Here is a 21,903-nt window from a genome sequence, read left to right on the forward strand (position 1 = left end):
CTTCAGGAGAAGTGAATTGCGCATCTGGGAAGCAGTCAGTGATAATGCCTTGGTGTGCCCTCACTGTCCATATTTGATGAACAGAAGAGTCTAAGAGACAGGCTAAGGGCAGGGAGGAATTGTGATGGGTTATAGTGGAAGTGAGGGACTTGAAGGCATGTAAGCACAGAACTGAAACCAGGTTTGAACCAAGGCATAGGTAACACAGCACATGTGTTCCTTTAAATTGAAATCATTCCAGCTGGATCGTGCCTTAGGTTTTCTCAATAAGCATGCAGCCTTAGCTTAATGCTTGCACTGGAGAAGGAAGAATGTGGAAGCCTGAGTTTCTACTAGGCTTGCTCTTAGAACACTAAACTATGGTTCAGCATTTCATCCAAACCTTGTTTTCAAATAGTGTTACTTTGATCTGCTTTCAGTTTGAAAGGGCTCCATGTTTTGTTGCTTCAGCGTGTTAATCCTGGGCACATAAAGAAATGAATTTACTTATTGTATGGGTAGGTAACAGCTGAAAAATAGTTGTAAATGAGATTTCGAATAAATTTAGAATACAAAGATTTAGAATAAATTTAGTATAGATGGTGCATAAAAGATGCTTGAGTCATTCATCACATTCAACATTTCAATTCTTGTTCTTCTTCACAGTTGTTTTGTGTAACTGCCCCTTCCCCCTTCCCACCTGGCCTCATCTTAGATTTGTCATCCCACCAAACCCCTTGCAAATCATCCTTCTTCATCAGACTACCTCTGCCACCGCTAGTTGTGCAAATGCGTTGTACAGTGGTACTTTGGGTTACATACGCTTCAGGTTACAGACTCCGCTAACCCAGAAATAGTACCTCGGGTTAAGAACTTTGCTTCAGGATGAAAACAGAAATCGTGCGGCGCAGTGGCAGCGGGAGGCCCCATTAGCTAAAGTGGTGCTTCAGGTTAAGAACAGTTTCAGGTTAAGAACGGACGTCTGGAACGAATTAAGTACGTAGCCAGAGGTACCACTGTAAATATTTTTAAATAAAAGCACTAATTTAACAAAATATACTTTTAACAGCACTGTTCTGAAAAAGTTTTCTGTACAAAGCATGCCTTTACTTCTGTTTGAGTAACTCCGTAGAATGGAGGAAACATTTTGATTCTGCAGCCACTTGTCTTCTGCAACACTACAATATGTAGGAACCAATCCTCAGGCTGAGAATGGCACTCGCTGCAAAGAGGAACAGCTGCTACTGTTCCACTCAGCTGTCCCTTCATAAACAAAAGCTGTTTGCGTAAATCTCTATCATGTGTAAACTAACAACATCCTTGAGATGTATATCCTTTTATTGTTTCCACGGACAGATCAGGAACCTGCTCATGGCAGAAAACCCTTAAAAATTAGGAGGCACAAATGGATCTCTTGCCCCGTTCCTTTCTAGTACAGGCAGGTACACACTCATCCCAGAATAATTTAAAGAAGGGAGGGACAGAGAGGGGGAATTTGACATCTAAGTCAATCAGCAGAGTTGGTTGCAACTCAAGCATCATACCAAACCATAGTTTGTACTAACCATGGTTTATGATGCTTTGAGCTTTGTGAACTTGGACATCAAATCCAACCGTAGTTGGCACAAATCATCCTTTTGTAAACCCACTCCATATTGCAGCTCCTATTTTAGTTTGCCAACCGATTAGTAACAATGGATTATCAATTCAGACTTACCTCAAAGACACAGTAGCCAACATGGTGCCCTCCAGATGTAGTTGGATTACAACTCCAGCCCCAGCCAGCATGCTCAATAGTCAGGGATGCTGGGGGTTGTAGTCCACCCATATCTGGAGGGCACCATATTGACTATCTTGCTCTAATACCTAGTTAAAAAGGTAAAGAACCCTAACAGTTAAGTCCAGTCGCAGACAACTCTGGGGTTGAGGCACTCACCTCGCTTTAGAGGCCAAGGTCTTTTGTCTGCAGACATTTTTTTTCTGGGTCATGTGGCCAGCATGACTAAGCTGCTTCTGGTGCAACAGAACACTGAAACCAGAGCAACACACGGAAACGCCATTTACCTTCCCGGCAGAGCAGTACCTATTTATCTACTTGCACTTTGACGTGCTTTCGAACTGCTAGGTTGGCAGGAGCTGGGACAGAGCAACGGGAGCTCACCCTGTCGTGGGGATTTGAACCGCCGACCTTCTGATCGGCAAGCCCAAGAGGCTCTGTGGTTTAGACCACAGCACCACCAGCGTCCCCTAATACCTAGTTATGCTTTAATTATTTGGTATGAAGGCCATTGAAAGGTACATATTTCCCCAAGGTTCCTGAGAAGGAGGAGTGACTATTATAACTGTGTAAGTCAGGTGTGTGTAAGTGTTGATATGCCCCCAAGTGTGTAATAATTGGTAGTAAACTTTGGTAATGGGATTACTTTTAAAAGGCAGCAGAAACCTTCCATGCCTCTTGAGCTATGATTAGATTAGTGGAGATTAGGTTTAATATGTGTAGCCCGCCTTTTGCTTAATACTAAAAGTGGCTTACAATGAAAACCAGCGAAAATTCAATCTAAAAGCACTAAAATTACATGTTCAATATTACAGTATTAAGAGTAGCAATAATATGCTCCAGCTGCTGCCCCTCTTTCTGCTTGTAGCAGTTTCTGGGGATCTGACTCCCCAAGTATTGTTTTCCCTTGGGCAGCTGACTGAAGGCATTCTCTCTCCAGGCACCTCCTCATACCTGTGTTCTCTTTTGGGCTGTTCTTGACACCAATGACAGTCATGGTAGAGGAAGCCACTCCTTATATTATCAGAGCCAAGCAATTAAATAAATAAAAATGACTACAACGGAGGGTTCAAAAAAGTATAAATCAAGAGGGGTTTAGGGAGAATTGTTGCATCGCTGCCCGCGAAAAGGTCTAACTGATCACAGTCAAGTAGTCAAGAAAAGTTCAATTTATTTTGTCACCAGATGGTACTGTTACTTTCAATAGTATTTCAAGGTATGTTGATCAGCTCTGACATGGTTTGTTTAAGCTTGCTGTTTTCTATATTGACAACACATTTCTCTGCAAATGTGCATTATTTCAGTTTGTTTGAGGGGAGAGGCATGCAGTTATTTAACTGAACATGCAGCACAGTGAACAGAAGAATGTTTAGTGAGAGTTGTTTTTAAAAACAACCATTGCCCTCCTTCAGCTATGTAGTCAGACTCACCTTAGGATTGGTTAAGGGTGACTATAAGGAAGAAAATCAATTGGCTAATGTGTGTCAATGTCGTCTTCACATCCCAGTAAAGATTGGCAGGGATAATGAATTAGAGATTCTGTGCAGTCTGGCTGTTGGGCTTTGAAAGCCGGAATGCAAAGCTCTGCTCTTTATACACTTATTGTAAACACCAAATAGATGTGCGGTTCTTTTTAATTCAGTTGAATTGCCTTTCAGCTATTTTTTACTGGATTCGGTTGTTGAAATGTGTGCACATTTCTAATCACTCCCATACAGGCTTTCTCATTCACTTCCAAGGGCAGGAAATACCTCTTTAGTGCACACAAAGAAATGCACACACAAACAGTGGTGTAGTGGTCAATTTTGAAGCCATCATGGCCAAGACAAGCTTTGTAGGTAGCAATGTTTACATGTGCCTGGACCAAGGAGGATTAGGGGAACGTGAACGGTTTGGTAGCGCTAGGCACACAGAGCCTTGGGGTACCACAAATATTATTTAGAATTGGGCACTGAATTTTGGCGTTGTACAGGGCACAGCTGAAATTTGAGACCCCAGCGCCTGGATGTGCCATAGAAGGATATTGCAACAATTAGCATGCTGGAATTTGACTGCAATTATTACCTAGGAGTAAGTTCCATTGAACTACACTGGTGGCATAATAATGATAGATTGGCTCCGGACTTCAACTTGCTTAGAGTGGACCCATTTGCAGAACCAAAAACCTGCTTCTTAAGGTCAATAGTAAAGCTAGGGATGAGCAATGCAATCAATTGATTGTGCGTAGCCAAAGGCCTTTACAATGTAAAAACCAGGGATTTGAATTGTTTAATGCCCTTTCTAAAAATTCAACTATCATGAATTTAAGGTACATAGCCACGGTTTTGCCATCTTTTTGTGCATTTTCCAATTCCACTTTCCACAAAACTGACCACAGGTACAACCCCACCCCTGGTTGCGTTAATTTGTGGCAGGTAAACACTTTTTATGATACTGTTTTAGTTGTGTTTTCTTATCAATATTCTTCTCATTTGTCAATCCATCTTTCTCTCATATATCCATAATTCCCCATCCCCCAACTATTATTCTTAATAAGCTCCAAGGACCTTTGTAATCCCTGAGCCGATGGATATTTAATTTCTACTGCCAGGTTAATTTAATAGATAATTTGTCCTCCATGGAAATAAAATATAGACAAGATGGTATAAAGGATTTACCTGGAGTATCTATAATTGTGGTAGTCTAGAACCAAACCATGTTCCTCATAAATGATAAATATTGATTATTATGATTATTAATATTAATGTTTGATTCTGGATTGTTTTATTGATGTTTTAATATGCTGTAAACCGCTTTGAGATTTTTCTTAAAAATATAAGGCGGTATAGAAATGAAATAAATAATAATATCCAGCTTTTTCCCCTGACAAGGCACCTTCCAGATGAAAATAAGAACTGCTAAAAAAATAGAAAAACAATAATTAAGAACTATTAAACATTGATAGAATTAAATTTATATACATATATAAAATATATTAAATCTATACCAATAACTACAATAAAAAGAGCACAGCACCAGCGCTTTCATTAAGAGCAGCCGCCTGTCAGAATAAGAAAGTCTTCACTTGCCGGCGGAAACACAAAAAGCAGGGAGCCACTCTAGTTTCTTTAGGGAGGGAGTTCCAAAGTCTGGGAGCAGCCACTGAGAAGGCCCTTTCCCACATCCCTGCCAAACGTCCGTGTGAGGGTGGTTGGCCCTAGAGAAAGGCCTATCTTGAAGATTTCAAAACCCAGGTAGGTACACACAAGGGAATACAGTCTTTCAGATAGCCTGGACCTAAGCAGTGTAGGGCTTTTTTAAATAGGTAATAACTAGCACGCTGGTGGTGCTGTGGGTTAAACCCCAGAGCTTAGGACTTGCCGATCAGAAAGTCAGCAGTTCGAATCCCCGCAACGGGGTGACCTCCTGTTGCTCAGTCCCTGCTCCTGCCCACCTAGCAGTTCGAAAGCACATCAAAGTACAAGTAGATAAATAGATACCGCTCCAGCGGGAAGGTAAACAGCGTTTCTGTGTGCTGCTCTGGTTTGCCAGAAACGGCTTAGTCATGCTGGCCACATGACCTGGAAGTTGTACGCTGACTCCCTCGGCCAATAAAGCGAGATGAGCGCCACAACCCCAGAGTCAGCCACGACTGGACCTAACGGTCAGGGGTCCCTTTACCTTCACCTTTTTATTCCAACATTTCTCTGATAAATATAGGGACGTCTGTCAGGATGCTGTCAGCAGCCCCCAGCTGGCTGCCCAGGAAAGTACAAAGGCAAGGGAAAGTTTCTTACAGTCCTTTTTTATTTCAAACTACAGAGAGAGGCTATGGAACCCAATGGTGTTGTCCCAAGTGAAGCTCCACCCCTCCCACTTCCTCATTCCTCATCATCATCACCTCCTCCTCTATGGGTGCCACTAAGTGCCCTCTGTCTTTGAGCTCTTTGCTCTCCTACTTTTAAGGCTTGCCGGGTTCTGGGAGATGGTGGGTCTGGAATGCTTTCTAGTGACAATGTGTCAGCCAGCAGCTGCTCCAGCTCTGCCTGCTCCTTCTCTCCCATTATATCCCAACTTTTCCCCTCATCTGCCTCTGAGCTGTGACTTCCCGCAAACCCCTGTCTTCCTCTTCCTCTTCCTCCTCCTTGGAAGGGTCAGGATGGGGAGGCGGTTTCCAACACTCCTCCTCTGCCCAGCCCCTGACAACATCCTATCCCATAATAATAGTAATAATTTTATTATTTAAAACTATCTGACTGGGCAGCTTCCAACATATATAAAAACATAATTAGCCATTTTTAAAAAAAAAACTTCCCTGTACAGGGCTGCCTTCAGATGGCTTGTGGGTCAGATAACTCTATACCCTCTAACCTTTCTCTGATGAAAAAAAAGGATGTCCTAAGTAAAAGTGGGACATTCCAGGATCAAATCGGAAACTAGGGCAGCTTGTATAAATTTCCTCAGCTGGAAAATAAGGCCATTGGGGGGGGGGGTCTGCTGTTCCATGCTGCTGTTTTGTTGTTCTGATATTGGTTGTAAATTACTGTATTGACTCAAATCTAATGCTCACCTTTTTTTGCCAGATTAAAGGTAAAGGTCAGTTAAGTCCACTCATGAATGGCTCTGGGCTTCTGGCGCTCATCTCGCTTTATAGGCCAAGGGAGCCGGCATTTGTCCGCCCCACAGACAGTTTTTCCAGGTCATGTGGCCAGCACGACTAAGCCGCTTCTGGTGCAACAGAACACCAACACCAGAGCAGTGCATGGAAACGCTGTCTACTTTCCCGCCGGAGCAGTACCTATTAATCGACTTGCCCTTTTTGGCATGCTTTCGAACTGCTAGGTTGGCAGGAGCTGGGACCGAGCAACAGGAGCTCACCCCGTCACAGGGATTTGAACTGCCAACCTTTTGATCGGCAAGCCCAAGGCTCAGTGGTTTAGACCACATTGCAAAAATTAAGGTGCATATTAGATTCAATGGCACATTTACATTTGCCAGCAAATGCCTGAAAATTGAGGTGTGCATTAGATTCGATGGCGCATTAGACACAAGTAAATACGATACTATCTACCCTTTACCCTAGGCCCATAGGGGTCAAAGTGTGCTGCAGGCTTCTCTAATTGGAGTTGGTGATGGATCTCGAACTGGTGACCCTATGGCACTGAGAGAGAAAAAGCATAGGGTCATTCATCACTACAGTTCTTATTGCACATCTGCTCCAAAAATCAACTTTTTTTAACTTCCAGAAGTATATATGGAGATGCGCAAAGATAGAACAGTGGTAGTTTGCGCCCATAATTGAAGCCCATAGCAGCTTTCCATTCTTATTAGAAGGTCTGGTTGTGTACAATCTATGTGGGGTTCTTTGCTTTTTCTATGCAGATGAGCTGAGGGATGTCAGGCAAGGAATTTTAAAGAAGTCATTGTTCATCACTGTAATGGTCTGTAATTTTCCCCAGCGGCACATGGTTAAATTGCAAAATATCTTCATATTTCAAATTGTATCCTGAAATGCTGGGATTTTTACATAGAGGAACACGGACACACAAAATTCATCTGAAAAACATTACTCATAGGTCAGGCTGTCATTTCATTTTGAAAACACAAATATGTTCTCATTCTCCATACATATTTTCCCCCTTCCCTTTCCATCAAGTTAAAATTCTCGAGCCAGTTTTTGGGGCAGATTGCCTTGTAATGGTATGCAGTTTTGATTGGTATTGATGACTGTTGTAACAAAAATCCCTTTTCATTAATTTAGGCTGTATTTTCGGCCTCTGAAAGATATGCTTAACAATGAGGCCTGGTTAAGTCTTGAAAACTGTTATTAGCAGAAACTGAAAGAAAGTAAGCAAACTGGATGGATTTTTATTTATTCTGAACAATAGCTGATTATGTGGCGCAGATGATTAAGTGACCAATTCTTCTTGCATTGAAAAAGAATGAGATAACAATGCTACAAAGCTGGTGAGATGTCCTGGCGAAGAGGTTGGGTCATGTTGCAGAAAGTTTAGTGCATTTTGCATTGAAGATCATGTCAACTGTTATATTGGGCAGTGTGGTGTAGTGGTTAAGAGTGGTAGTCTTGTAATCTGAGGAACCGGGTTCGCATCTCCGCTTCTCCACGTGCAGCTGCTGGGTGACCTTGGGCTAGTCACACTTCTCTGAAGTCTCTCAGCCACCTCATAGAATGTTTGTTGTGGGGGAGGAAGGGAAAGGAGAATGTTAGCCGCTTTGAGACTCTTTTGGGTAGTGATAAAGCGGGATATCAAATCCAAACTCTTCTTCTTCTTACTGTCTTTTGTTTTCTTCATCTTTTTGCTCACTTACACAAGGAAAGCTGCACATTTTTGAGAGGGGAAGTCCTGATTGTTTCAGCTACTAAGGTGATACAGATACATGGGTGAGATCTTAGCATCCATGCAATGAGTTCCCCATGGCCAGGACAGCTTTGTTCCTGAGGTTTCTCAAACAGCAGACATACTGACACACGCCTAGACATACTACTTTTGAAACTGAGGAGACTTTCAAAGAAGTTTGAGGTATAGAGTAGAGCATCTGTGATTCAAGGAAAATCATTCCCATTAATCACATCCAATCCTGTCAATGTGACTTACTGTTGGATACTTCACATTTGTTAATATTTTGGGGTCCAACCCACCCTCTCACAAGGATTCCTAACATTTTTTTGTGCATGAAGTGAGAGATTCTATTTCATAAATGTATTTCATAAAATGTATATACCACTTGATAGTAAAATAATAATAACAATAAGCCCTGAAATCAATTTACAAAGATAATTAAAAGCCAAAGGCCTGAAGAAAAGGGAATATTTTGTTGAAAACCTTATCAAATTGAAGCTGTGTTGTCGTAATTTTGGGTAGTGTAGCCATTAATTTATATTTTAAATGTTAATCATTTTGTTTTTCCCATGTCCCCAGAAAATTATATCCATAGATTGTACGGAAGTAGTCCCCTACCCTGGAAATCGTCAAAGTTAATTTTAGAGTTCTGTGTGGTTTTGCCTATACCACCCGATCTTGTCACTTTTTATGAAGTACACCATGATGTGTGGATGAAGTTCATTAATTATTTTAATAAATAATTCAGTTATTATGTACTGATAATTAAATCTTACAACAATTTTACAAGATGCTTAATCTCTTAGTGTGTGTGTGTGTGTTTTAATTCCCTCATCCCATTTCTTCATATATAATCATGCTATATGATCTCCCAACTAGTATATCCCTATCTTACTGTCTTACTGGTATATTTACTCTATCACAACAAGTTAATAACAAACCAAATAATATGGTAACACATAGGCATATTGAAAATGTTGTTAGTTCCTTTGGACTACATTCCAAAGGAAACAAGATGGCAGGAAAACCAAAATGAATACATTCAGCAAGCTTTAGAAGTACCCTACTGATTTTTCCCTGGGTTACCAGAAGAACACTACTCATAAACAATGAAGAATATTTTTAAAGAATCTTTTATGCCTGGACATACATCTGGAACTCTTTATGCTAGCTAACAGTAAAGTAAATGCCACTGCTTATTATATCCTACGTTTTTTATTTTAAAAAGGAAATTGAAAACACACCACTTGCAGAACTGCTTGACATTGAATTGGCCATTGAAAAGGCATCACTTGCATATTTACATATTCCATATTTTGTTCCCTGCAACAGCCTTTCTTGATGCACTCAAATTGGATGCTTTCCATGTAATCTGAAATTTTACCATATATGAAAGGCCATCTTGTTTAAAAATGGATTAAACCATTAAGATACAGGAAGTGAACTAAATGCTTCTGACTATAAAAGCTTTTCTCCACACCGCTTTCCTCTGTCATGGACATGTTTTTCTTAGTGGTCGTTCTCTGTCTCCATATTTATTTTTTATAAGGTTGGAAACACTTGCTGTACATATCACAGTTCACCTAAAAGTTAACTACAGAGTTAAAAATAATTCCCATAATAAGAACCGAATGTATGACAAAGAACAGCTCAGTGTCAGAAACGAAAACAATCCACAGAAGAAACGTCATAATTTAAAGTTGGTTTTACAGCATTCTTTAATTTAGAGTGGGGCAAAATGCTTCTGTGATTAAATCACAGCTTCTAGCCCTTTGCCGCCAAAAGAGAATCAAGAATGTATATTTCATTTTTAAAATATAATGCAAAACAAATGGAGGAGATGTTTGCAGGCTCGAAACATATTTTACGAATTTATCTTAAGACTCTCCTGTTACCAGAAGGTTACATGTGCATAGGCTGAGTTGGGCCTGTTATTTCACCATCTACCCTCATCATGAATTGATTGTGGAGAACGGAGGAGAATGAGTTCCAGGCAGCTCTTTTTCCTCCTTGAATTTTGAGAAGCTGTTGGGTTTAAACCCTGTTTGAAGAGGTTCACGTTTTTCTTAGTCTTCAAATGCAGCACACATTACTCTAAAGGTCATAAAGCCAAAAAGAACTTGAGCAAAAAGGCGATACACTGTGGTTGAACTCTGGGTTGGGAGGGCTGGTTTTTGTGCCACGTGCTTAAGATTTGCTGGAGCCTATTACCTGAAACCTGTGTCTCCACTGTGGAAGGACGTGTGGATCCAGAATTGGCCTCCACAGTGACTTATAGACTCACTATTAAGACTGTTTTCATGGAAGACAATCTTACTCGGCAATGAGTGATCGCCAAAGAAGAAGAAGAACAAGAGATGATTGCAGGGAGTAGACCTTGGACCCAGTGGTATTGGTTGACATTTTGGACTCTGCTTTAATCCAGGTCAGACCACTGTGGTAGCCTATCACAGCATGCTTACTGACATAATTTAAGTCCCAGTGTCCAGTTTACTTATCCACCCTGAGTTGTTGATAGTGATAGCCCAGATATTGTTCCAGGTTCTTGTGGCTGGAGCCCAGGATGGCAATGTCTGTGAGAAGGAAGGACACAGCCAATTCATAGATCCTTGATCATGGAACCATCTTTGTGGACATAAAGAATAATACTACATATGCCTTACACATCTGTAGCTTCTCTAGCCTTCTTTACTCTTCTACTTTCTCTGTTTTCAGTCCACTCATAACTCTAATTATACAGTGGTACCTCGAGTTACAGAAGCTTCAGGTTGCAGACACTTCACGTTACAGACTCCACTAACCCAGAAATAGTACCTCAGGTTAAGAACTTTGTTTCACGATGAGAACAGAAATCGCGTGGCGGCAGCAGGAGGCCCCACTAAAGTGGTGCTTCAGGTTAAGAACAGTTTCAGGTTAAGAATGGACCTCCAGAATGAATTAAGTTCTTAACCCGAGGTACCACTGTAATTTTCACACTTGTATTCTGAAATTTGGTTCTTGCCAGGTGATATTCCTCTCATCCAAGGCAAAATGAAATCATGGTTCAGGGAGACTTTTTGAATGACATAACATTTCCCAGTGTTTCTGTGCTTGTCATTGGCATTATACTTGAGGTTTCTATTGTTGAGATACTGCAGATCTGGTTTTCTGTCCTAGTGCAGTGCACATAGTAATGGGGAACAATGCAGCTTTTGAAAATTGTGTTAAAATCCAGTTCACAGAACCAAGAGTGAAGGTTTTCTTTGTTGGCATCAGTGCTGGTCATTAACTCAGTTCTGCAAGTTTCAAACACTGGAAAGAAATCAGTGACACAAAAACTATTGTTGGTACCTTTATGGGTTTTTAACTCTCTGAAGGATTTGTTTGAAGCCACTATGAGTCCTGGTGACTCCCAGTTCCAACAAAAAACAAATTCTAAGCAGATATGTAGACATTATTGAAAATACTCTTAATTAATACATAATTGGTAATTAAAAATAACTTTTAAAGGATGATGAGTTTACAAGAACAAAGTTATTAACAAATGAAAAATGGGATAAATAATATGCAAAATTAGTATAGATCACAGCATCTATTAATGTAACAGAATGTGAACTATTTATGACCTTGACCTTGAAGGCTTCCCAAGGTCCCTTTCTCTCTCTCTTGACCCTGTTCCTTGTCCTGGTGTCAACCCATTTATCAGCTAACTCTAAAATGGGAAGTAAAATGTGATCAAGTGTATGTGTGAAGGAAGGGAGTTGCTGTTTAAGTTATTAAGAGCTGAACTGGGGGATACACTGTTCTTCCTTTTCCTGAGCAACAGACCTTAGCAGAGTATGACTCTCTTTCTCTCCTCCATATAATGCTCCCTCTCTGCTCACATCCATGCTTACACATGTTTTCAGATCTATATACCTGGAATACATTCCCCAACACTTCAGCTTGAGTGTTAGCAGAATGAAAACCAGATGGGCCAGCAGTTGCCAATGTTATCTCCTGGCCAGCTCTGGCAAGTCTCTCTTACTCTCTCCTTTCTTGGCATGGCAGAAATATTTGCCTTTATTTAGGAGAACCTGTATATCTCTCCATATCTCTTCCTCTGTTGCAACATAAGCTGAATGCTATTTATTTCCTTGTTGCTGAGGTTGGTGGAGGTGAGTGCGAGAAACAATTAACATTTTCCTGCTCTTTCCCCTGCTCCTTTGAATTTGTTGTCCTTGCTTGTTAAATATGTGACAGCAGCATAAGCCAAGCGGTTCGTCTTTGTTTGTTCAGTTTACAACACTCATCTTCACCCATGTTTGCAGACGCCGTAACTCTTTGTCCCACAGACTGCAAGTGCTGAATTTCCTATATCTAGATTCATAAGCACTGCTGTGAGGGTATGATAATGAAATTACGGTTCCCATCTTCTGCCCTCCCAGTTACAAGAATCTCTGCCTTAAGAACTCTGAACAATTAGCATGATTGTCTTTGTAGAACATTTTGAATTGAAATTGCAGTGGTAATGGGGCAGTTTACTGCAGTTCATTCAACTTCTTAGAATTTACAAATTCTACCAGGATGATGTTATCACACAAGCCCCAATAATTTCAGTGAGACTTGCACAAGAGGACAGGCCCAGAACTGTGCATTGTGTTTCTCACCCATTTGTGTTTCAGAAATCCCAAGGGCTTATTTCTCTCTTTTCCTCCCTCCCTCCATTCAAACATAAGTATTATTCATAAGTATTATTGTTGATCAAACTGAACTGCCTATATTTACTTAAACTTTCGGTATCTGATTCATTTATTTTTATTGTCAGTTTCCTTATTTAGGTTATATATATATATATATATATATATATATATATATATATATATTTGCTTTCGTAGATTTTCACGGGTACAGGAATGCAGGTTTTGGTGTCCTCGGGTGTCTTCCCGTGTAAAAGTTGGGGTGTCTAGGCGAAACGTCGCCTAGACACCCCAACTTTTACACGGGAAGACACCCGAGGACACCAAAACCTGCATATATATATATATATATATATATATATATATATATACACACACACACACACACACACACACACACATAAAAATTCAGTGTTGTAACATTTTACATAAATTTATTTGTATATCATACTGCCAAAGGGATAGCACAGCTGAGGAATGGTAGATACAAATGTTTATTGGAATGTAAATGAGATGAATGTGAAACCATAAAGAAAAATGACTGTAGAGGAGGCATGGTATAAAGTTTTTGTATCAATAAATGTTTGTTTTCATAAAAGCTCAAATATATTTGCCTTACTGGTCTGTTTAAAAAAGTTCACCAAACCGCTTGTATGAATAAATAGCCTGTTAAAGTTTGAGCGCAATATGATAATTTAATTTTCTGTTCTGTTCATGTAGATAACTTTGTTTGACATGTGTTTTGTGACACTTGGCCCTTCTTTTCTACCAAGACTTCAAATGGCACAGGATGGTGTGAAAATTTAACACAGGCCCAGAGTTGAAAATCTTTTCTCAAATTGTTCCTCAAACGTGGTGAAGGAATGAAATCGCATCCTTCTCACCCCTTAGACCACAAAACACCCAGCAAATCCAACATGCTTAGGTCCATATTAGGTATACAGTTCTCAGATAATATTCAGAATATCAGCTGCATTATTTCAGGTTATGTGCACTGGATTTTACAGGCAAACAACCTGTGCAAATGTTATGCTGCTGACTGCCTCATTACATATAGGAATACAAATAAGATTGTCCAATTTGACTTACAATAATCACAAATTGGGACAGATGCTTCTAGTACTATTTGTTGTTAGAAAAGAACTGTCTTTTCAGAACAATTAACATAGATATATCCCCCAAAGTATCCTTTATATAATTTATGGAGTTTTTTGCGGACAGCTAATGGGGAAACAGAGCCAGGAATATTTAACCAAGCAGTCAGCAGGCTTACATCCCAGTCCTAAACCCATTAACTTGGAAGTCTGCCACTGGTTTGTTGGGACAACATGTGTCTGGGCAAAGGCACAGGATGAAACTGTGAGTTGCATGTAATGTTGTCTTTGCACTAGTGGAAAGCCCTAGTGCAGGCTTCCTCAAACTCGGCCCTCCAGATGTTTTCGACTACAATTCCCATCATCCCTGAGCACTGGTCCTGCTAGCGAGGGATCATGGGAGTTGTAGGCCAAAAACATCTGGAGGGCCGAGTTTGAGGAAGCCTGCCCTAGTGAGTAGGTGGGAACAGCAAACATCAGATGATCCACTCTGCATGATTAGAAGTGCGTTCTGCTAGGACAGAGCCCACCAATGAATACAATCCAAAGTCTATTTTTTATTTCACTGCTGAGAAATGTACAATATACAGTGATGCAGGAAAGGGCCTTCTCTCTGGGGGGGACCTTACTTGTGCAACAACCTCCCCTTAGAGTTACGCTTGGTGCAAACTCTTGTTTGGACACCAAGTAAAAACTTGTCTGTTTGCCCAAGTATTCATAGGCTGGTAGTTTTATTGCTGAATAAAACTTGCTTTGCAGTTTTTAAGGACTTGTGGTTTTAAATGCTGTAGTTTTTATTTGCTCTTTTGGTTGATAGTTCAGGTCTGAAGAAGGAAGAGTTACAAACATATTGAATAACGAAAAACATTTTTGTTTAGCTAAGCCTACCCAGATGTTTAGAAAATCAATGCGACTCTTAATCGGGTTTTAGTCTATTGTTATTTCAACTTTCTGTCTTAAATTATTGTTGTTAGTTTTTTCTTAGTGATAGTTTTATTGTTTTATCTTCTTTGTAAAACAACTTTGAGGGGTTTTTTTTAATACAATTAAGTGATGTATAAATTTTATATAATACATAAACACACATATAAATTTGATCATGCATTTCTCCATCTTTCCCATACTTCTTAATGTTATAACAGCATTCAAATGACGTTTCCTTATTCCAGCACCAGCACTTCATGCAAAATCATGCCCGAACTCTGCCAGAAAGGAGAGCAGAAGATTCTATATTATAACCCTGTTATAAATGAGGCTCTCCTTTCTGCGTTCTAGGGCTTAAGTGGTCTCAAAAACTTAACTTGACTAAAAACGTTACTCAGTCTTGAAGCAGTTTTAGCATAGTTTGAGACACTGAAAAAAATGTGTTATTTGCTTTCCTGGTTTTGTGCTGAAGACTTGGTTCGAATGATTTGCTACCTGGAGGAGGGGAGGAAAATTAAGCAAAATGTTATGTGTGTTTTAGATCGCATTGAGAAGCATTCCACAATGCCAGACTCACCTGTGGATGTGAAGACGCAATCCAGGCTGACGCCCCCAACAATGCCACCTCCTCCCACTACCCAAGGAGCCCCAAGAACCAGCTCTTTCACACCCACAACGTGTAATTATACTTTTATTTCCTATATTCTTTATGTCAGAATTATTGCTGCATGCCATGATGAAGAAATCTGTCATACACACGTATAATTAACACATGTATATGAGCAGTAATATATTATTCGTATAGAGATATATGAGGCTGAGTCACATTCATAGGTTTATGAATACTTTGAAATAGCAAGTGTTGCTTTCTTGCCCCCTGTAGTTAAAGTTCAAGCCTTTTTTCTGTTGGTGAGAATTACAGAGAACTTTGTTCAGGAATATGTTATTATTATTTTTTGATAGTTGCATGATATGTGTTTCTTATGAATGAGAAGACAAGGTTGCTCATCCTTTTAAACCCATACTAATCAAAGGTACGCTGGGGTGGTCCTCACCTTTTGTCTTCTTGGCTTATCTAATCGTACACTCTCCCATCCCCCCTGCTGAGGAAATCAACCTGTGCATGTTATTTCGGGAGTCTTCTGAAATTGCGACAGGATGGGTTCAGTTCACATAACCAATTTGAACATTCTGAAATGGCGTGTGAACCAAAATACAGCCATCCCTTGCAATCTTCACTTCTCCAAATTTCCCAGTGCAGTTCTGCAAACAAATAATGCACACAAGGTAAAGTATGCATTAAAATGCATATTTTTAATGAAACAGACACAGAGAGATGTGTTATATTAGGGAAAATCTGCTTCACAAAAATGTGCATGTAGGCAAAAAGGCATACAAAATTTGTATACTACTGGACGTTTCCACTAAAATGCTGATTAATTTTCATGAGTGCTTTGAAAACATCACAAGCTGATGTAGAGAACGGAATTTAAGATGTAAAAAATTAAAAGCAGGGAGAACGTGAAATTGACAGATACACCCATCCCATCTCTCGCTAACCAACCTTGTCACTTCCAGGTTTAGAACTGGGTTGTCTTATTTTATTATCATGGGAACATATTCTTACTGCCATCTAGGGAAGCCAAGAGATGGCTGAATTCCTAATAGAGGTAGCTCCTGCCTCAGCCATCCTAATCTCATGTTCTCACCGTATTTTTTGACTACCACCCTGTGAAGTCAGGGTTGGTGGGAATTCTGGTTTAAAACATCTGAAGGGCGCAGTGTTGGGAACTTCTGTCCTATAGCCATATGATGACAGTGCTTATCACGTAGCACTTTTGTTCTATTGTGCCAGTCCAGAGGTGACTAACCTTTGCCCTCCCCAAGTGTTGGACTTCAACACCTGTCATCCTGAGCCAGCTTAGCCAATGGCCAGGGATGCTGAGAGTTATAGTCTCATAACTGGAGTGCTCTAAGTTAACCACTTCTGTGCTAGTCTGTGGCACATGGTGGTTGCACTGTTTACAGCTATCTGTTTTATCTCTGCTCTTGGAATATTTAGTTAAAAGTAGCACCAGTGTGCTTATACAGATAACGTATTGCACTTCTGCTATCAGACAATACCTGCCCACTTTATCCTAAACAAAGAGGTAATCATTTAAACACTGTAAAGTTTTGTTGCCAGAACAGCAGGTAAGGTAGCCTGCACCAGAGCCAGCTGTTCATTCCTAGAGCCATTATCATCACTAGCTCAACTAGGAATTTTTTTGGCTCAGGGCTATATATAATAAGATAGCTGTTCCCTTAAGGAGCTTGTGATCCAGAAAGCCAATGCCATTCAAAATCTCAAGAAAGGCAATGTTGCCTTTTCAGTTTTTGTCATGAAAACTTGAGACAGAATGTAAAAAGGGAATGGGTCCAATATTTGAAACGGACTTTATTTGGGGGGGGGGCGTGCGCAGAGTTCTTCTCCTGTCCTTTTCAAACCCACAAGAAGACATACAACAGTAATTATTGGTACCAAAAAACAAAAAAACAAAAAATTCAGCTCAGCCCAACACTTACTCTAAAATTCTGCTAATTTGAAAATTTAAATGTTCATTCCAGAACCACAATGAAAAATTCTGTGTTAAAATATGCAGAAAAAAGTAGGTGTTGGGAACCGCCCTGTGATCTTCAGGTGAAGTAGTATACAAGTTTAATTAATAAATAAATTTATGCTAGTTTTTTTCTTTTTTTTAAAGCAGGGGGACAAGTTAGGCAGATAGGAGGTAACAATACTTGGATGGCTCTAGAAGATCTGGAGGATAAGGCTCTGAACTCTTTGCCTCCGTGGTCAGGCACAGTATGCTTCTGGACACCTGTTACTGGGAATCACAGTGGGAGAGACTGCAATTGCACTCAGGTCCTGCTCTCAGGTGGGATCACAGGCATCTATTTGGCCACTCTGAGAACAGGGTGCTGGACTAGAGAAGCCATTGGTCTGATGCATCAGGCTCTTCTTCTGTACTCAATACCTCCTCTGGACCTAAAATGGTTATGGCATTGACCTAGGAAATGTTCAGTATGCAAGAAGCTACTGTCACATCATCAGACGTTTGCATTGAAGCCTGCCTTCAGATATATTCTGTTACAGAAAAGTAAATTAAAATATTTCATTTCTTTTCTTTCCCCTCCCTTTTTAGTAACCAATGGCACAAGCCATTCACCAACAGCACTAAACGGGGCTCCTTCTCCACCTAATGGCTTTAGTAACGGCCCATCATCTTCCTCCTCATCGTCCTTGGCTAATCAGCAGTTGCCACCAGCTTGCGGAGCTAGACAGCTTAGCAAACTGAAGAGATTTCTCACAACCTTACAGCAGTTTGGCAATGACATTTCACCAGAGATTGGGGAGAGAGTGCGTACCCTCGTGCTAGGACTTGTGGTAAGCAAATAATGACAGCAGCTTTAATTTTTATTTGTCTTTCCAGACGTGTATTTGGAAGTTCTCCTATTTATCTATATAGTCGGAAAAGGGTTTTGTGTTACATTTACTCATTTCACTTCCCATCCCAGCCTCCTTCCAAGGCTGCTGGGAAGTGTTTACAGTCTCAGCTATGGTCTCATCCACACTAGTTTTCATCAGTGCTTTCTAGGTATGGGCCCTGTGCTTCTCTGATCCATGTCTGGGCACTTTTCTTTCGGCTCCATTACTTTCTCCATGAAAACCTGCACTTTAACGCTCTTGGCAACCCCCCAGAACTTGCTGTTTGTTCCGATTTAGCATTTACTGGCACATAATGTGATGGTGATCGCTAGCTTGGATGGCTCTAGAGGAGAATTAGCAATTGTTGTGAAAGGATAGAATCATCAACAGGTTATTAATTACAAAAGTAGAACGTGAAACAAAAATGTTACAGTGCAGAATGCTCCTGTTCAGAGAGCCACTCAGCCCCTTTCCAGCATACTCCATTCCCTCCCTCTCTACTCTCACTTTTTCCATTTCCCACACACATACACCTGGTGCCCACTAAGCGTGCTCAGTCCTTCTTGGACTGCTTTTGGGTGTTTTCTCCCCTTAGCAACAATATCTGGAGATCTGCAGGTTTCCTATCCTGGGACTAGATGGATCTTTGGTACTGTTGCCAGTCAGTGTTTGGCTTGATGTAAGGCAGCTTCCTTTGTGAGCATGCAGAACCTTTGGTCACTTATTCCTTTTTCCAGATGTCTTTTTCCTATTCTGTTCCTTATGTGTGAGGCACAAAACTGATTGCCAGTTAGACATTGTCCTCAGAGTAAACTACTCAAATATCTTGGACCCTGGTATAATCTTAAAACTTGGACAGATAGTGTAGTGTACAATGGCAGTGGAAAAGATATGGTGGCAAAGCAGCTGTTCACTATAACAGATACAGGGTTGATGCTTCCTATATTGTGTAACTGAATGTTGTTTATACAATATGAATGTTATTCAGCAGTAACATACAGCAATTAAGAAAGTTACTGTGTGGAAAGTACTTTAGGCCTAATCTCTGTTGCCAAACATTTCTGTTATTCATCTTATTGAGTCAGATCTTTTTTTCTTTTCTTTCCCCATTCAACAGAATTCTACTTTGACAATTGAAGAATTTCATTCCAAACTACAAGAAGCTACTAACTTCCCACTGCGACCTTTTGTCATCCCATTTTTGAAGGTATTGCACAGACCATTGGTCTGGAAACTGTTTTAAACCATATTGTTGCTAGGTCACAGATGTATGTTACAGTTTTGCTTTTTAAGAGCGAGGAAGATGAATCTACCATTTAAGGGCTCCCTTTCTTAGTGTAAGCAGGTGAGACTCTGCCAGAGTAACTATTTTATTTTCTTCCACTGCTAACTAGTCATGGAATCTATCAGCTCCCTAATTTATACACAGTACTTTGTACTATTCATTTATAATCCAACACTGACTTCCCTTGGTACATGGTGGAAGATTTGGAAGTTCAGGGGTGCAGAATCCCTTTTCTGCACAACAAATGTTTCCTGTATTGAAGGGTGGAAAAGTCTTTAGCAAATATAGGATGCATGGGAGACAAGTTGAGCCAATTTGATGGGGGTAGGTTTATGCTTTGAGATGTAGACTGCATTCCGATGGCACTTTATTCTGTCCTCCTGATGTTTCCTTACCTGTTGATTTCTGCATTTTATGTGAACTATTACATGGTGGAAAAGCCACTTTTGGAAGTCCTGTGGAATCTAGAGAAAGTTCAGTGCTAATTTCAATGTTAATTATTTCCAGGGGGCTGGAATCCATTTGCAACACAGTTGACAATCACAGTAGTTTTGCCCTGTAATTTCACGTGACAGAATTTGGGGTGGTATCCCAGCATACAGTTCTTTCTTGCTGTCTGAAATTTAGCATGACATGGCGGTATAGCCATCAAAGTGCCAAAGTTCCATAATGCAGCATGTACTGCAGCGTAAAAGAAATGTTAGAAATCAGGAGAAATCGGGACAGAAGTGCTAGCATTAGCACCAGTAAAACTAACACAATAAACCCCACATCTGATCCTGGTCTCCTCCATGCTGTATTTGTCTTTTATTTGTACCCCCAGTTTTAGCAGGGAAGTTGAGGTTCCCATTGGGTATTTGTATCTGGAAACTTGAATCCGAGTGCTCATCAGGGTTCTGAGGGGATGAGTAGCATGTCATTCTTCTTTTGTTATTAGCCCAGTCAGTTTAGTGTTGTTGCAGATTTGACCCCTCCCCAAATATGTCCATTTTTGCCACTGTACATTAACAGTTTCACACCAAGTTTGTAGTTACAGTAGCACAACCGTGGTGGGACAGTGGTGTAAATCCACAATGTTGACATATCTTTGGGCTCTGTCAGTACAACTGAACTTTGTAGCAATCGTATCTTCATATTTTTAGCCAGGGCAGCCAGCATTATGCCCTCTGGATTTTTTGGGACTCCTGCTGCCATCAGCCCCATCCTAGCATGGCTAATGCTTAGGGATGGCAGGAGTTCTAATCCACAACATCCAGAAGCTGCCACATTGGCTACCCCTGCTTTGGCCATAAGTCAAGGATAGGGGTGTACTCCAAAATGATTGTCATTACTGTTGACTCTGGTATTTGATATCAGTAGGTGGTCTATTTTATCCGTGAGCCTGTCAACTACCCTCCCTTCCCTCCAATATATACCTAAATGGAAGAACACTTCTTTCATCCAAGAAAAGTGGTCAATACAAACGGATATGGATTTGTAAATTACAGTGGATTTAAGCCTGAGCTCCCTTCACTGGTAGAGACCGTTAGATTGTCATCTATATCCATTAGAGAACTAGTGGAAACCAGAAAACAAATAATGTAGTTCTTCTCCACTACTAAAGTTGGAGTAACCAAAACTTAACAAATTCATTCATCATTCTAGTATCACTTGAACAGGTGAGGCCAGGTTGTCAGTCATTAGAATCTGTAGATAGGAATTCGCTTGAGGAATTCAATTTTTATAAATTCTGTTGCAAATTTATGTGCTCTGTAATTCACAATGTTACCCATCGGCTTTCATGCTTCTCAAATCTTCCAATGCAGTTCGTGGCTCAAAAATATATCAAAATTCATTTTTAAATGCTTATTTCAAAATTCATATCTTGAGAGATAAATTGTTTAAAAATAGGTTTTAAGTATAAATTTCCATGTGTTTAAAATAATAATAATAATCTCAGATTAATGGAGAAATGAGATAGATTGATGAGTGAACAGTTGTAAAAGTGGCAGATTGTAGATAGACTGAGTTGCCCCTCCCTCCCTGTAGAACAGTAATTTAGCTTAGTTTAGCTCAATTTAATTAGTTACGGCTCAATGTAGATGCAATTTTTATCCTCCATGGAGTACACATGGTGGAATACCAGTGAAAAATAGTAAGAATTCTGACCTGCTTTTTTGTCAGCGACAATCCCCATTAAAGAATACCTGGTACAATTAGGTGAATCTCTAGATTGCTTAAACAGTGAAATTCATTCTTTCTTACTTTGGCTGCAATCCTATGTCCAGTTTCTTGGGTGTAAAGCCCATTTGCTCAGTGGGATTTACATTTTAGTGGACCTTTACAGGATCGCACACTTACCTACTTTTGATATTCTTAATTCTTTATAGCTAATGC

At 40.2% G+C, this 21,903-nt stretch overlaps 1 protein-coding gene across 8 annotated transcripts in view; it reads left to right on the top strand.

The window, feature by feature from the left end:
* RUNX1T1 (RUNX1 partner transcriptional co-repressor 1) overlaps positions 1-21,903 on the top strand; it is a 147,099-nt gene that overhangs the window by 74,523 nt on the left and 50,673 nt on the right. For all 8 annotated transcript variants that reach the window (XM_081919756.1, XM_081919758.1, XM_081919752.1 and 5 more), the window contains 3 exons: positions 15,315-15,452; positions 17,959-18,200; positions 19,360-19,449. In XM_081919756.1, the coding sequence (XP_081775882.1) occupies positions 15,315-15,452; positions 17,959-18,200; positions 19,360-19,449 (470 nt within the window). The remainder of the gene's footprint in view (positions 1-15,314; positions 15,453-17,958; positions 18,201-19,359; positions 19,450-21,903) is intronic.

Source organism: Podarcis melisellensis, assembly GCF_964234715.1.
Source record: "Podarcis melisellensis genome assembly, chromosome: 7".
Lineage (NCBI taxonomy): Eukaryota > Metazoa > Chordata > Lepidosauria > Squamata > Lacertidae > Podarcis > Podarcis melisellensis.